Genomic DNA, 15,350 nt, shown 5'->3' with positions numbered 1-15,350 from the left:
GATTAGGTCGTTTTTCCCTAATGAGCGTTCTTTATCAGGATTGTGTGATGCTGCTATGGCAGCCACATAGACTTTGAGCGTGGAGGGTGTGCGGCCCGCCTCCAGCAGCTCTTGCAAGAAGGCGAGTACACTTGGTATCTCGCACGATTTGGGGTTCAAGCTCTTGGTATCACACCAGTCACTGAACACTTTCCACTTTTGGGCATATAAGCGCCTCATAGAGGGTGCTCGCGCCTCAGTGATGGTTCTCAACACTCCACTGGGGAGGTTCTCGGGAACCCGTTGAGGGGCCATGCATGAAGGGCCCACAGATCGGGGCGGAGATGAAGAATCATCCCGTTGGCCTGCCTGAGGAGGTCCAGCCTCAACGGAATCGGCCATGGGGCAGATTGCATCATCTGCATCAGTTCTGGAAACCACGTCTGGTTCTTCCAGAGTGGGGCTACCAGGAGCACTGCACATTTCACTTCCCTGATCCGACTGATGACCTGAGGTAGCATCGCGATCGGGGAAAAACATACAAGGGGCGGTTCGGCCAGACTTGGGCGAAGCGTCCGTGCTTTTTGAGAAGAAAAGAGGGCAGTGCGCATTTTCCTGGAGGCTGAAGAGGTCGACCTCTGCCTCGCCAAAGGTTTGCCATAACCACTGAGCCGTCAGGGGGTGGAGAGACCATTCCCCTGGGAGAACTTTGTCTCTGGACAGCATGTCCGCTCCCTGGTTCAGGACGCCTGGCACATGCGCTGCTCTCAATGAGCGCAGGTTGTGCTGTGACCATAAGATGAGCTCCCTGGCCATAGAGTGCAGGGAGCTCGACCTGAGTCCACCCTGGCGATTTATATACGATACTACCGTCATGTTGTCCGTTCGGACCAGGACGTGTTCGTTTTTCAGGTACGGAAGCAGGGCTCTGAGAGCCAAGGCGACCGCTTTCATTTCCAGACAGTTTATATGTAGGCACTTTTCCGGGTTTGACCAAAAGCCGGAGACAGGCCTGCCCTCGTAAAGGGCCCCCCATCCTATTTTGGAGGCATCTGTCGTGATCATTTTTCTCCGTGTGTTCACGCCCAGACTCACGCCGGTTTGATACCAGTCGACGGCTTTCCAGGGCGTCAGGGCTTTTATACAGCCGTGATTCGCTCTGATTAAAAAGTGGCCCGAGCGCCACGCGTGAGTGGGGACACGGCTCTTGAGCCAGCGTTGGAGAGGACGCATGTGCAACAATCCTAGCTGGAGTACAGCTGATGCCGAGGCCATGAGACCGAGCATCCTTTGAACTCGTTTGAATGATGTTGCAAGGCGCCGAATAGTGAGCGCGCGCTCTGATGAGAGGCGCGCCATCATCTGCACTGAGTCTAGCACTATTCCCAGAAAAGAGATATTTTGGCTGGGGGATAGCACGCTCTTTGCAAAATTGATTCTCAGACCCAGGCATTCTAGATGGCTGATAATCCAAGATCTGTGCGTTGTTAACTGACTCTCTGATTGTGCTATGATTAGCCAATCGTCGAGGTAATTCAGTATTCTGCAACGCTTTTTGTATTTTAGTAAAAGAGCATTTTCGAGGCGTTCCACCTGCGCCTCGTGCAGAGGCCTTCTTCTGCTCCCCGCTGTCTCAGGGGGGAAAGTGCTGTGTCCATACATTTCGTGAATGTACGGGGGGACCAATGATAGACTGAATAGTAGTACAGTGTACTGGTATGACTGTCCCTCGAAAGCGAATCTCAGAAAAGGCCTGTGATGAGGCGCTATCGGAATGTGAAAGTAAGCGTCTTTCAAATCCACTGATAGAAACCAATCCCCGGGGCGAACTTGCGCGAGGATATGTTTGGTCGTTAACATTCTGAACGAGCTGAATCATTAAAGCTTTGTTCAGATGTCTGAGATCTAGGATGGGGCGGAGGCCACCGTCCTTTTCGGACGAGAAAATAGCGGCTGTAAAAACCCGCCTAGCTCATAGAGGGAGGGACAGTTTCTATAGCCCTTCTCTATCAGTTTGAGCACCTCGTGCGTAGAACATGTGAAACATCTTTCCTCACTTTCGTCTCGACCACCGCTGAAAAGCGGGGTGGTCTGCGAGCGAATTGAAGCGAGTAACCGTGTTTTATTATGTTCAAAACCCATTTCGGTATGTCGGTGATTTTTTCCCAGGCTTTTGCTCGCACAGATATGGGCTGAATGCTGGCTGGGGGCGTGTTGCAGTGACGTATGGGCCCCACCGGCGAATCGCCTTGTGCTAACACTGAGCTTACAGCTCTCAGAAGCGCGGGCGCGCACTGAGCAGCTTTGTTGAGTGCTGAGTGCAGGGGTGCGTGTGAGATTACAGGCACGCGTGCTATCTCCGTAATGCTCGCAGCATGAGCTGGAGAAATGTTTGAAACTGTATCGACAGTGTTTAAGGGTGGGGGTGCATACATTGTAATAGGCACGCGCGCCACTTTCATAAAGCTTTCATAAAGCTAGCGCGTCGCATCTGTGATGCTCGCGGCATGAGCCAGAGAACTGTTTGAAACTGTATGGGCAGCGCTTATGGGTGGGGGTGCATATACTGTAGTAGGCACGCGCGCCACATTCATAAAGCCTCCCGCTCGCGGCGGGGGGTTTCTGGCCACGCATACAGTGTTTGTGTGTAGGGGTGCATGCATGACAGCAGGCACGCCGCTACCTTTATAGTATTTCCCGCTTTTACTGGGGAAGTGTTTATAACTGTGGGAACAGTGCTTGTGTGTAGTGGTGCATACATGACAATAGGCACACGATCTACATTTATGGGGCATCCAGCTGGAGCTGGGGAAGTATTCGGCACTGTTTGGACAGTATTGATATGTGGGAATGCGCACTTTAGTGTGGACACGTGACCCCTTAGTGACACAAGCAGAAAATGACTCTTTTTGTGATTTTTGTGTGTCGCCGTTAAAACGCCGTTTGATTGCAGGTGAGCGAGTTCTGTGACTGGCCCATTGACTGCTGTACAGACATTTCCAGCCGCCTGTAAGGGGACTGGGTAATGTTTTACACGTTTTGGAGAGAGTGGTCCGGCTTTTGCGAGACACGCACTCTCTCTTTTTCTTCCTATGGCTAGGAAGACTTACAAGGCTCCGGGTTCAGCACGATCTTGGGCCGAGGTCCCCATCGCTCAGGCGGCTGCTTTCGGTTAGCGGTATGCGAGCGGCGTCGAGCGTCTGTTTCAGGTCTGTTTTTTGGCTGGGAGATGGGAGGCGCCGCTCTGGCTCGCTGCTGCTGCTGAGGCGGTCTCTGGCGGCTCTGTGACGAGCTGGAGCGCTTGGGCAGGAAGTGACGCATAGCCAGCGAATCCTTCCTAGCTTCAGTGAAGCGTTCCGCGAACTCTCTTACCGCCGGTCCGAACAGGCCGCTTGGAGTGATAGGCGGGTCGAGGATTGGCGCCTTATCCGCGTCCTTCATCTCCGTTAGCGTCAGCCACAGATGGCGCTCAAGGACAGTCAGGTTAGCCATGGCCCGGCCGATGGATTGGGCGGTGGCCTTTGTGGCTCGCAGGGCTACATCAGTGGCGCTGCACAGGTCCTTGAAAGCCTCAGGTTCAGGTCCAGATTCGTCCATGGTGCGGAGAAGTTTGGCCTGATAAACTTGCAGAACAGCCATGGAATGAAGCGCTGACGCAGCTTGGCCGGCGGCGGCGTATGTGTGACCGGCGAGAGCTGAGGTAGATCGGCAGGGCTTCGAGGGATGAGAAGCTTTGGCTTTCCATCCAGCGGTGGAGGGTGGGCACAGATGGTTGGCCACAGACTCCTCGAGGGGCGGGGTTCCCTTGTAGCCTCTTTCTCTCGCGCAGTCTACCGAGGAGAGCGAGGAAGAGAAAGAAGGCTTCAGGCGAGCAGAGTGCGGGGCTTTCCACGACTTTGTGAGTTCGTCGTGAACTTCGGGGAAGAAAGGGGAGGGTCTCTGTCGAGGGCCTGCCGGCGCTCTGTAGGAACCACTCGTCCAGCCGGCTGCGGGCGGGTTCTTCCGGAGAAGACCAGTCGAGCCCGAGGTCTTCCATGGCTTTAGATAGGATGCGGACGATCTCCGAGTCCATGCTGGTGCCCGTGCTCGTGTCCGCTAATGTTGACGGCGCGGGGTCGAAGGCCGAGCCCGGCCAGTCGTCGGATGCAGCATCAATGGAAAGGCTGTCATACTTTTCACCGTCGTCCCCTGACGCGCCGAATGAGACGAGACCCACCGCTCTGTTGGAGGGGTGCTGGTCCACCTGCGTGAAATGGACTGGCGGCGGGGAGTTCTCGGGTAGTGGTGAAGCACGTGGGGACTGGCCCGGCGTGACGTCACTGAAGTCTGCGTACTCTGTGAGCGGCGCTTTTTCTTGCGCGGCTCGAACAGAGGGGACGGCAGCACGGTGGTAGCAGGCTCGTTCGCGGCGAAGGCGGCGAAGCGAACGCGCAGCTCGGTGAGGCCCAGGGAGTCACATTCGGGGCATCCGCCTCGAGTGAGAGCAGCTTCTGCGTGGTCAGGTCCCAGGCAGCGAGTGCAGATAATGTGACGGTCCCCGTCAGGAAGAAGGCCTCTGCACGAGGCGCAGGTGGAACGCCTCGAAAATGCTCTTTTACTAAAATACAAAAAGCGTTGCAGAGGCGAACACTTGCAAAGTAGCTTAGCAAAAGGATATCAGGGTGATGCGCGCCGGATGGCGTAGCAGAAGGCTTTGAAGGCGCCGGCGTCCTGGTAGCAGTCCTGCTGTAGGCTTGTCGACGGCGGGCGAAAAGACTCCAATAATCCGGAGGATCCAGCGAAGAGAAGGTCTTTGCTGAAGGAGATTAAATCTAAAGAACTTTCATGACGGGGCGCCTAATATATAGCCCTAGCCACGCCCATCTTGGCGGGCTCCCATTGGTCGCGCGTTCAGAGTCGCCCCGCCATTGGTTCGAGCAAGTTGCCGCAGCACAGCCAATGACCGAGCTGCCTCGCTCATTGCTGTCTGCTGTGCAGATGCAATGCGTTTTACATAAAGACTTCAATATTTCTAGGGAAACGGAGTTTTCCCATAGCGTAAGCTACTTACGCAATAGGAGAGACCTCTCGAGAGGGAACCACGCCACCACGAGGACCTACTAAGTAGTGGGAATTGGGCATTCCAAATTGGGAGAAAATGTCTTTATTTTAGACATAAAATAATGAGTGAAAAAAGAGATGTTAAAATTCACGCATGTAATAGAGCGCAACAGTGTCTGCCCACTTTTTCCAGCCATCTTGGTTTCAGAAGCATTTTTCCCATAGGGATTTATGATCCTTCATAAAAGAGTTCTAAGATATGAACCAAACCAACTCGCTCAGATGTGAATTACAACATTGCAAAGTTTGATTTGAAGCAAAGAAGTATTTGAAAATCTGACAAAAAGACAAAAAGGTACAAGACTGTGTACTTCGCATATCTAATGAGGGAATGAAATACAATCCTATGAAGAATTGCAGATGATTTAATTGAATTAAAAACTTTGGAAAATTGTAAACTATAGATTTAAAGTTGTTGATTATAATTATGGAAACAATATATTAATTTTATTCCAAAATATTAATATATATTAAAAATATATAACTGAAAATCCTAATAAGTTGACTTTTCTTAATTGATTGAACTCATTCCCTCAATTGAATTGAGTAATGGCATCTTCAAAACTTGTTTAATTAAGTTTACTTAACTTTGTAATTATCTAGAACAGTGTATCTCAACTGGTGTGTCGCAAGTCTATTCGAACTGGGTCACGGATAGCAGGGCAAGAACAATCCCATTGCTCTCCCATTTAAATTTTTTTAGTGGCAGCCCAAGTAAAAATGTATGGGTTGCCAATGCAATTTTAATGATAATGTCGCCTTGTAGAGGCCTGGGTGGCTCAGTGTTAAAGAGTTTGCTAGTTCGAATCCCAGGGCTTGCTGAATGACTCCAGCCAGGTCCCCTAAGCAACCAAATTGGCCCAGTTGCTAGGGAGGGTAGATTCACATGGGGTAACCTCCTTGTGGTCGCTATAATGTGGTTCGATCTCGGTGGGGCGCGTGGTGAGTTGTGCATGGATGCCATAGAGAAAAGCGTGAAGCCTCCACATGCGCTACGTCTCTGCGGTAACACGCTAAACAAGCCATGAAATAAAATGCACGGATTGACAGTCTCAGCACTGAGATAGTGTTAACATGGTCCAACTTCACCAAAGGGGACACAGTTCACCGTAATGGTGACATCACACGAAACAACTATTTGCAACAAAACAACATAAATAATATCACTAAAGAGCTAAAACTTCTAAGAATTCTTAATTACAACTATTTAAATCTCCCCATATGTTCCCTTTGACCAAGGAAACATAATTAAATAATTCAAGGGCAAGGTATTATGGGTATTTTTAAATCTTAAGTCTAAGGAACATAGATATTTGTGTTATGAGCCAAAACCTTGACATTTCATGTAAGTTTTAATTAAGCCAACTTGATTTTTCCAGGTAATGACAACATTAGGGTTAACAGTGATAAGTAGTTTGAGAATACAGGGAGGCCGACTTGATTGCGTCATTTAAACCACAGTGTTTTCTGGAAGTGGGAGGTCGCTGCAGAGCTCTTTTTGCGCAATTTTAGTGCAATTCTCTGATTGGTGGATCGTTTCCCAGGAATTCCACAATTAAACTTGATTTTTAAAACATGAAGTTAAAATAATGCATACTGATGGCTTCATCATTGATTAACCTCTGAGCTAACAGAAGGTCTTATAAGTTATTGTTCTGGTTGTGGGTTTAATTATCAGGGAACACACACATACATTACTGGCAATAATCTATACACTGAATGCCCTGCATGTAGTTTTGGAAACTTACATGTAGTTTTGGAAAATACATACTGTAAACATCATATATGATTTGGGACGCATTAATCCTAATCTCACATACTATGTAGGATGCACAGTAAACAAATTAGCCAATTTTGGTTCTGTTCATCAACCATTAGTGGCTGGTGCTGACTTTACCTACCCACACACACACACACACACACACACACACACCTCAAGTGTGAGGTGCTGAAAGAAGCCCCTCAGTGACTTTTCACAGTCTCTCTTTGTCTCTCTCTCTCACCCGTCCTTCTGTTACTGTCTCTTTCTCACAATTTGTATACACACCTTTCTTTTCTAAGATAAGAGTGGTTCTCAAGGCCTCTCGTCATCCTTCTGTCTTATCTCTATCTCTAGTTTCGGGCCGGGCGTCTTAACCGCGCTCCGGGATGGTATTGTTGCCGTGGTAATGGTGACAAGCTCTTAAAGGAGGAGTGAAGGGCCAGGGCAGTTGTTTGCGTTCTGCTCACTATTCAACACTACACACTTCACAGCTCACCATGACACAACACACTACTCACTATTGAAAACAAAACATTGCTCTACACCACACAGCAGAAAGCGCGCTATTCAGCACAACACACATTACTGAACAAAAGAGCTACATCAGAGGATGAACTAAACCACACGGACAAAACTGCTGTGGTATGTTATCTCTCAGGACCACACAGACTAGAGGCATATGAACTATATCTTCGGATGAGTCAAGCCCAGATTTCTTCCACTGACGTTCAACTGTTCAGGATAAAACAGACAAACTCTTAAAAAAAAAAAGAGACACATTTAAATTTGCATACTTCACCATGATGGGAAAGCTCATACTTTTGAGACAGGGTGGCCGATGGCCCATATAATCCCAATATATAGTTATGAAGTTGTGAAAACAACACAAAATGTATGCCATCCACTGACAAGGCTGTCAAAATGCAAAATGAGAACCTTTGACACACTATTTGCAATGTACTGTGATTTGAGAGATGCACTAATCCTAATTTTGCATGCTATTTAAGACAAATAATATGAATTGAATTAGGATGCATCAAAAGTGTTTCTCAAATCTAGACGTGGATTGACTGATCTTGCCTTTGATTGTGGCTTGAACTGAGCATGCAATGCTTAAATTAAGCTTCTGGGTGTGATTGTAGTGAAAACTGATTTTTTTAATCCCCTTGCTTGGTTTTCTTATACAACATCCTTTCCATACTGAAAACGTCATTGAAATCAATTCCTGTATATGCAAGAGAACATAGCAGGTGCTGTATACACAAATGCAGGAGAAAGCTCTGCAATCCCATTGTCATGGCAGCCGTGAGTCCACAAACTATCTAGATATTTTGTGTTGTTTTTCCTAAGAGGCTGGAGAGATTGGAGTTGGGCAGCACTCAAGACCAGATCCAGAACACCAAATATGGCAAGACAGGGATCTCCTCTACTTGTGTCTCTTCAGTTCATCCAAGAATTTATCCCTATTAAAACACCTCCAAACAAACTTAGCCATTCATATCAATCACATGACCATTTCAAATCCAAGTAATCCATTTAAAGCAATATTCCGGGTTCAATACAAGTTAAGCTCAATTGACAGCATTTGTGGCATAAAATTGATTACAACAAAAATAAATTTAGACCCGTCCCTCATTTTCTTTAAAAGAAAAAGCACAAATCTGGGTTATAGTGAGGCACTTACAATGGAAGTGAATGTGAATCTCAAAACAGCCACATACAGTAGACTTCCATACATTAAAAAAAGAAAAAGAAAAGTGAAATGTGTTTTTTTTTAACTGAAGATGGTACAAAGACCCATTAAAAGAACCTTTATTTTTAAGTATGAATCTATGCAAAATACACTAAAACATATGAATCACTCTCCACTGCTGTAGAAATGGGATAAATTACTGAAATGTAAGGAATGTTGGGACTGGGGAGGTTAACTGTAAAATTAATATTCCCACTTGAGATCTTCCCGGGATCGGTTACAAAGACAAGCTCTAGGGTTTTTGTCCAATTTCATGATCTTAAGCACCTGCTGATATTCATGCCAAGATTTTTATGAGTCAAATTATGTTCAGAAAACCAGTTCGAAAAATACAGGCCTTTTTTCTACATCGATCGTTTACTGTCTGCCTCAAACATCCGGATTTGTGGTGATTTTGGATTAAAATGCCTCAAGAGATTGTAATCACTTGGACTGCTAATACTCACACAAACACTACACAACAGTGATAAAACTCATATCAACCCCATGGGAAAAGCATTTAACCCCTATGACGCCAACATTTAGTCTCCACAATTCACCAAAAATAAAACCCTATCTTCCCTGGGCCAACGGTAGACAGTGTTACAACCTACAGTATAGCTATTAACGTAGATAAACACGGTCATAAACAAAGAATGGGGTGTATGCGTGTGTATTAAGAAACAAGTAGGGAGGAATTCTCCCATCTAAAAAGCCTATTTTCTCTCTGTAATAATGAAATGTTTTCATTTCAATCCCATGTGTCTCCTGGACTGCGGTCTTCTTATTAGTCGACATGACTGATCAGTGCTGATCCAGTACAGTGCAAAGAGCTCATTCTGGTCACGAGATCAGAGATTAACAACCACACTTCAGAGCTCAGTCTATTTAGATTAATATGAGTAAGAATATGTGTCATCCAATGGAATTCCTTAAGAAACACCATAAACAAACTTACAAAAAAATGGTCAAATGCTACTTTCATTGGAACAGGGGTGTAAAAAGTACTCAGAAATTATACTTAAGTGAAAGTATGGATACTGGATAACAATTTTACTCAATTAAAAGTCCAAGTATCAAGCCAAAAACATACTTGAGTGAAAGTAAAAAAGTATTCACATTAAATTGTACTCAAGTATTACAAAAAGTAAAAAGTAACTTTTTTTTCTAGCTGTGATGAAATCAAGAGAGGAGATTGTGTGAGAGAGGATGTTGTTAAATTCGATTGGTTTGTTAAGTTGCCTTTTTACTGTCTCGGATGACTCTTATATTTCTCCCCCAGTGGCATTCACAACCTGGTAAAAGAATCGTTACAATAACTACATTTTTGACTAATTATTTTTACGTGTTCTGTTGTACATAACACTAGACGCTAGAACAACAATGACTTTTTCTTTCACTCTGTTCCTCACACAATGCTATCTTATGACATCTAAACACCTTTACTATAGTGCATTACTCATTTTTGTGTTTACATTACATAATCAACGACATTTACAAGCTTGTTCGAGTGTGATCACATTGTACGTTCCTTCAATTGACCATTACACTTATGACGTAAAGAACCGAGTCCAGAAGAGCATGTGAGACCACGTGAGCTTAAGGTGTCATAGAAGCGCCACAAAATGACGTTTTCTGACTCTATCGGTTAGGTTTAGGCTGAATGTTTAGGGTAGGGAGGTTTTTTTTTTGTTAGATTTGTTGATTTAAAACTCAATACAACATTAACCTTGAAAACCTCATCTGTTTGGAGAACATGTCACTCGATTTCAGTGCCACACAGTGGACATTTCACTTCTGAACTGCCCTAAGACGTGTAACGAACCTTATAATTTTATTTTGCAAAACCGTAGACATAATCACGCGATGTCAGAGCACCCAGCCCCTTGAGACTTAGAGATGTAAATGTAAAAAATGTAAATAAGCTTTGCAGAAAGCTAGTAATGTTGTCGCCAGATGTGGAATAATGTCGCTAAAGCAGACTACAAGTCCCTAAAATTGTAGCTAGTCGCTAGATGGCTCTTTTACTCGCTAAGAGGGTAAAAAAGTCGCTAAGTTGGCAACACTGCCCTAAACCTTAAACCCAACCAATAGTGTCATAAAAGCAAATGTGAGATTAAAAACGCAATTGTTTTAGCAACCACATCATTTTGTGGTTGCTAAAGACACTATGACTCTCATTTGCCAAGCTTGTAAAATATGCTGGTTATGTAATGCGAACGTTAAAATGTATCACGTTACAAGTCATGTGCAATGGTTAAGTGATTTCTTGTTATAAGAGAGCATTGTGTGAGGGTAAGTGTTTAAAAACTGATAATCTGCTGTTGAATCCTCATGATTTGTGAAAGTGAACAAAAGTAATAGTTGTTGTAGCGCCTCTAGTGTTTATTTCTCCAGGAAACTGCAAGTCATGTAAAAAAAAAAATTGGGAAACATTTAAGTATAGTAACATGATTCTGTGAGACTAAGTTATAAAAAAAAGGATGTTTGTGCTTTTAAATATAATTTTTCCCAGAAACAGCAGGACATACAAAATCAAAGTCCCCTTTGATATTACAGAGAGCAAAAAATTTATCAGTTTGTTATCTCTAAAAACTTACCAAGACTCCCAACTAAGCATCAGGTACCTTATGGAACTACAATGGATTCTAGAATTCCGCTGCCTATTGTTCTTAATGCTCTGGCTCCAGTCGTATGGGAGAATTCCCCAGGAGCATGAGAAAAATGAGTTTTATGAATGTAACAGGTCAAAATCTGTTACTCACGCAAGTCTGGATGTCACACCAAGAATCTGACCCTGTAGTCAACAATTACAGTCTAGATGCCTGAAGGATGCTCCGTCTCATTAAGACGTGTGTGTGTGTGTGTGTGTGTGTGTGTGTGTGTGTGTGTGTGTGTGTGTGTGTGTGTGTGTGTGTGTGTGTGTGTGTGTGTGTGTGTGAGACATATGGACCATATGGTCTACAGTACAACTCATGTGACACCATTAACTTTCATTGAAAAAAAGATGGAAGTGAATGGTGACTGAGCCAACATTCTCCCAAACATCTCCTTTTGTGTTCCACAGAAAGTCATACAGGTTGAAAGGCTGAGTAAATAATCCCAGAATGTACATTTTTGAGTGAACTATCCCTTTAAGTCACACTTAAAAATGTAGGAACTTCGCTGCGTTATTGGAGAACAAGATGTCAAACCAAGTGGCATCTGCAAATAAATGATGCTTGAGCTTTTCTCAGAACTAACTTGTTTTTCTAAGCCAGTTTTGCAATTATTTGTGGGGATTTTAGTGGATATTTACAGTAAAGTCAGTTCTTAAGTTCACACAGGTGTAGTACATCACATTAAAGGAATATTCTGGGTTCACAACAAAATTGAGCTCAACCGACAGCATTTGTGGCATAATAATGTAAATAATTTGGAATGGAAGTGAATGGGGCCAATTTTTGGAGGGTTTAAATGCTGAAATGTTAAGCTGATAATTTTATAAAAGCACTAATTAACTTTATTCTTAAAGATGATTTGTTTCTGTGGAGTGGTGGTGGCGTAGTGGCTAAAGCGCAGGGCTGTTAATCAGAAGGTCGCTGGTTCAATCCCCACAGCCACCACCATTGTGTCCTTGAGCAAGGCACTTAACTCCAGGTTGTTCCGGGGGGATTGCCCCTGTAATGATTGCACTGTAAGTCGCTTTGGATAAAAGCGTCTGCCAAATGCATAAATGTAATGTAAATGTAAATGTTTCAGTATAGTGAAATTGTTTGCATGAAAAGTAAGCTTGCGCCACCTTTAAAATAAATGCCACTTGGTTTAATAATTTGCTTTCAAAAGCAATCGCATTCACACATTTTAAATGTGGCTTAAAGGAATATTCAAAACAAGTTAAGCTCAATCGAGAGCATTTGTGGTATAATGTTAAAAAATTACATCCACAAAATCTGGGTTCCAGTGAGACACTTACAATGGAAGTCAATGGGGCCAATTGGTAAACGTTAAAATACTGTTTTAAAAGTATAGCCACAAGACGTAAACAACATGCGTGTTAACGTGGTTTTTAGTTGAAAAAAATTAAATACTAACCTATTATGTGTAAAGTTATATCCAATTTTACAACTGTTGCCATGATGTAATACTGTAAACCCTAAAACGACCATAAAAATGTGGGATTAAACAATTTTACAGCTCAAATAATACACAAGTTTTAACAGAATTATTAAAATAAGTGCTTGTATATAACAATAAACTTCACATTTCTGCCTTTAAACCCTGTAAAAATTGGCCCCATTCACTTCCATTGTAAGTGCCTCACTGTAACCTCCATTTGTGCTTTTTTTCTTAAATAAAAGAAGGGACGAGTCCAAATCATTTTTGTGCTAATCAACATTATGCTACAAATGCTGTTGAACTCTTGAGTGTCAAAATCAAAGAAAGTGATCACTTTCTCAGGAATCTTACATAATTTTTCTTTCCCCCTTCAGGCATACAAATATGACACTCTCCTTATGTTTCTCAGTGCGTATAGAGTAACCTGTTGACTGACTATGGGCTGTTATATTCAGGTTAAGTGCAGGTGGCTGAGACGGTAAGGTGATCTTTTTACCTTCGATATGATTAACGGCTCGCCGTGTTCAAGTCCACCTTTGAGCGTGAAACCCCAAGGCGCTCCACCCTGCAACTGAGCCTCGACGAACGCGAACTTTCCCTTCTGGATCACGGCACTGCTGCTCCCCGGAATACTACTATCCATAGTTGGAATGTGGGGAAATAGTGTCAGTCAACTCCCCCCCCAAAAAAACAACTTAAAGAGGAACACGGCCAAGGATGTCCTGGATGTTCCCCCCGGTTCTTCGACAAAATATCAGCGGTGTGATTGATCATTTCCTCGCATTATTTCATTTCGATTCGCAGCTTAAAGGAAAAATCCGTTTCCTTTTCCAAGCACCTTTCCGAACATCCTACCTGCCACACAGACAGATGAAATAACAACACCACAAGCTTTTCAACTTTAGACATTTACATTTGCAAATAAGTAGGCAAATCTGATTTAGTGTACCACTTTTCCGGGATATGGTCTCACTTTTTTTGTAGACCCCGTTTGTCAGCACGCACCCGCTTCCGACTTCATTTTTACATCACAATAGAATTTGATACATTTCACTGCGTTCGCAGAAAGAACGCGCTCGCGCCCGCGGATTCCACTCAGTATCCTGTCAAAAAGTAGCCTAAATAAACTTTTAAACTCCTGAGCGTGTTTCCGAACCCATTTGATTCAGCTGTCTTGGTTTCCTCTTTCATGTTCAGCATGGATAGAACCCGCTACAGAAGTTTTCTTTTCTCGTTGATGAGCTGAAACTCTCCCGATGAGGGGAGTCTGTGGTCTCCCCACCGACCTCAACAACTTCACAGTTCATTGGAATGGAGACCCAATGCGCATGCGCGGACCCTTCAACCCGCTCTACCTCAGCTTCCGAATCACGTACTGCTTAGTGCAAATGACCGAAACTGGCTAACAAAATGTAGTCAAATCACCACCCTGACAGGCTCCCGGTCCTCCCACAATAAGCAGGGAACACACACACACACACACACACACACACACACACAAAAACATATACAGCTAGCACATAGCAAGGTTGGTCAACTCCAGTTCAAAGCTTGAAGTGATGCGTATTGTTTTATTATACACTCATTCTGCCTTATGTGGCGTTTAGGGTGTATCAAAATACAGTGTGACCACTCAAAGAGCCGACTGAATAGATTTGATTGAATCAGTCCTTATCCGCAGCTCAAAGGAGTGGATAATGTTTTTTCTCGCATCAAAGTAACCCGGGTATTTAGGTTACACATTTCTCGTCTCTGTGACAAATGTGCTGTTAGCGTTTTTATTGAATAACACGCATAAAATGTCAATTTTGCCTGACATATTGGCTCTTACACCTGCCATAGGCTTTGTAAACAGCGAATAAATTGTCAGGAGAGCGGCCCGCGCTCTTTTAAGCCAATCAGAAACGCTCTCTGCCAGTCAATCATTTTGGACCTTCAGGTTTGCTGGCATCGGATTGGCTGACATGTCTTCGGAGGGCGGGGTTTCTTTGACAGAGGGCGTGTTTGTTGAAAGGATTGAGGGGGTCAAGTTTAGTCTGCTGGCGGAAGCTGGCCAAACAAATCGGTAATTAATTCATAAATACAATAAATACATGATTTTCCACCATGAAAATGGCCTAATCTCGAAGGTTATTCGCCCACCTTCTTGAGTTGTTTAAAGTTTGGCTGATGATCCACAGTGAAAATATAAAACAGGTGTCTGGCTTGTGCCGATGTTTTTTTTTTTTTTTTTTTTTTTTTTTGGGAGAGAAATTGTTAAAGTAAAAACAGCTGGACATTTAACCCTAGTTGCTTGTTAAAGTTCAAAGTAAAAATGTCCGCGTCAAAAAACTGCCATAATAATAGCATATTATGTATGAATATTATTTTCCACTATCAGTGAGTGAATTTTTTTAATCAACATCAGTCCTGATCATAACTACCAAATATTCATTCATTTTCAGAATTTTAACCCTTTAAATGTCAGTTTGTTTATATAACGCCACTGTTGTTTTTACACACACACACACACACATGTTGTGTTTCCATGTTTTATGGGGACTTTCCATAGACATAATGGTTTTTATACTGTACAAACTTTATATTCTATCCCCTAAACCTAACCCTACCCCTAAACCTAACCCTCACAGAAAACATTCTGCATTTTTACATTTTCAAAAAACATAATTTAGTATGATT

The 15,350-nt window shown here is 43.8% G+C and overlaps 1 protein-coding gene across 2 annotated transcripts in view; it reads right to left on the bottom strand.

Annotated features, from left to right (window-relative positions):
- shroom3 (shroom family member 3) overlaps window positions 1–14,014 on the bottom strand; it is a 91,510-nt gene extending 77,496 nt beyond the window's left edge. Inside the window, exons 1-2 of one of the 2 annotated variants that reach the window (XM_052104359.1) lie at window positions 13,645–14,014; window positions 13,168–13,522 (exon numbers count right to left, since the gene is read on the bottom strand). In XM_052104359.1, coding sequence (XP_051960319.1) covers window positions 13,168–13,314 — 147 coding nt within the window. In that variant the 5' untranslated portion in view covers window positions 13,315–13,522; window positions 13,645–14,014. Of the gene's footprint in view, window positions 1–13,167 lie in introns of both variants that reach the window. The other variant, XM_052104358.1, reaches the window with a different exon arrangement.
- Window positions 14,015–15,350: the final 1,336 nt, after the last annotated feature.

This window comes from Xyrauchen texanus, chromosome 34 (genome assembly GCF_025860055.1).
Source record: "Xyrauchen texanus isolate HMW12.3.18 chromosome 34, RBS_HiC_50CHRs, whole genome shotgun sequence".
NCBI lineage: Eukaryota > Metazoa > Chordata > Actinopteri > Cypriniformes > Catostomidae > Xyrauchen > Xyrauchen texanus.
The sequence above is the reverse complement of the archived record's forward strand: the minus strand, read 5'-3'. Positions and strand labels throughout refer to the sequence as shown.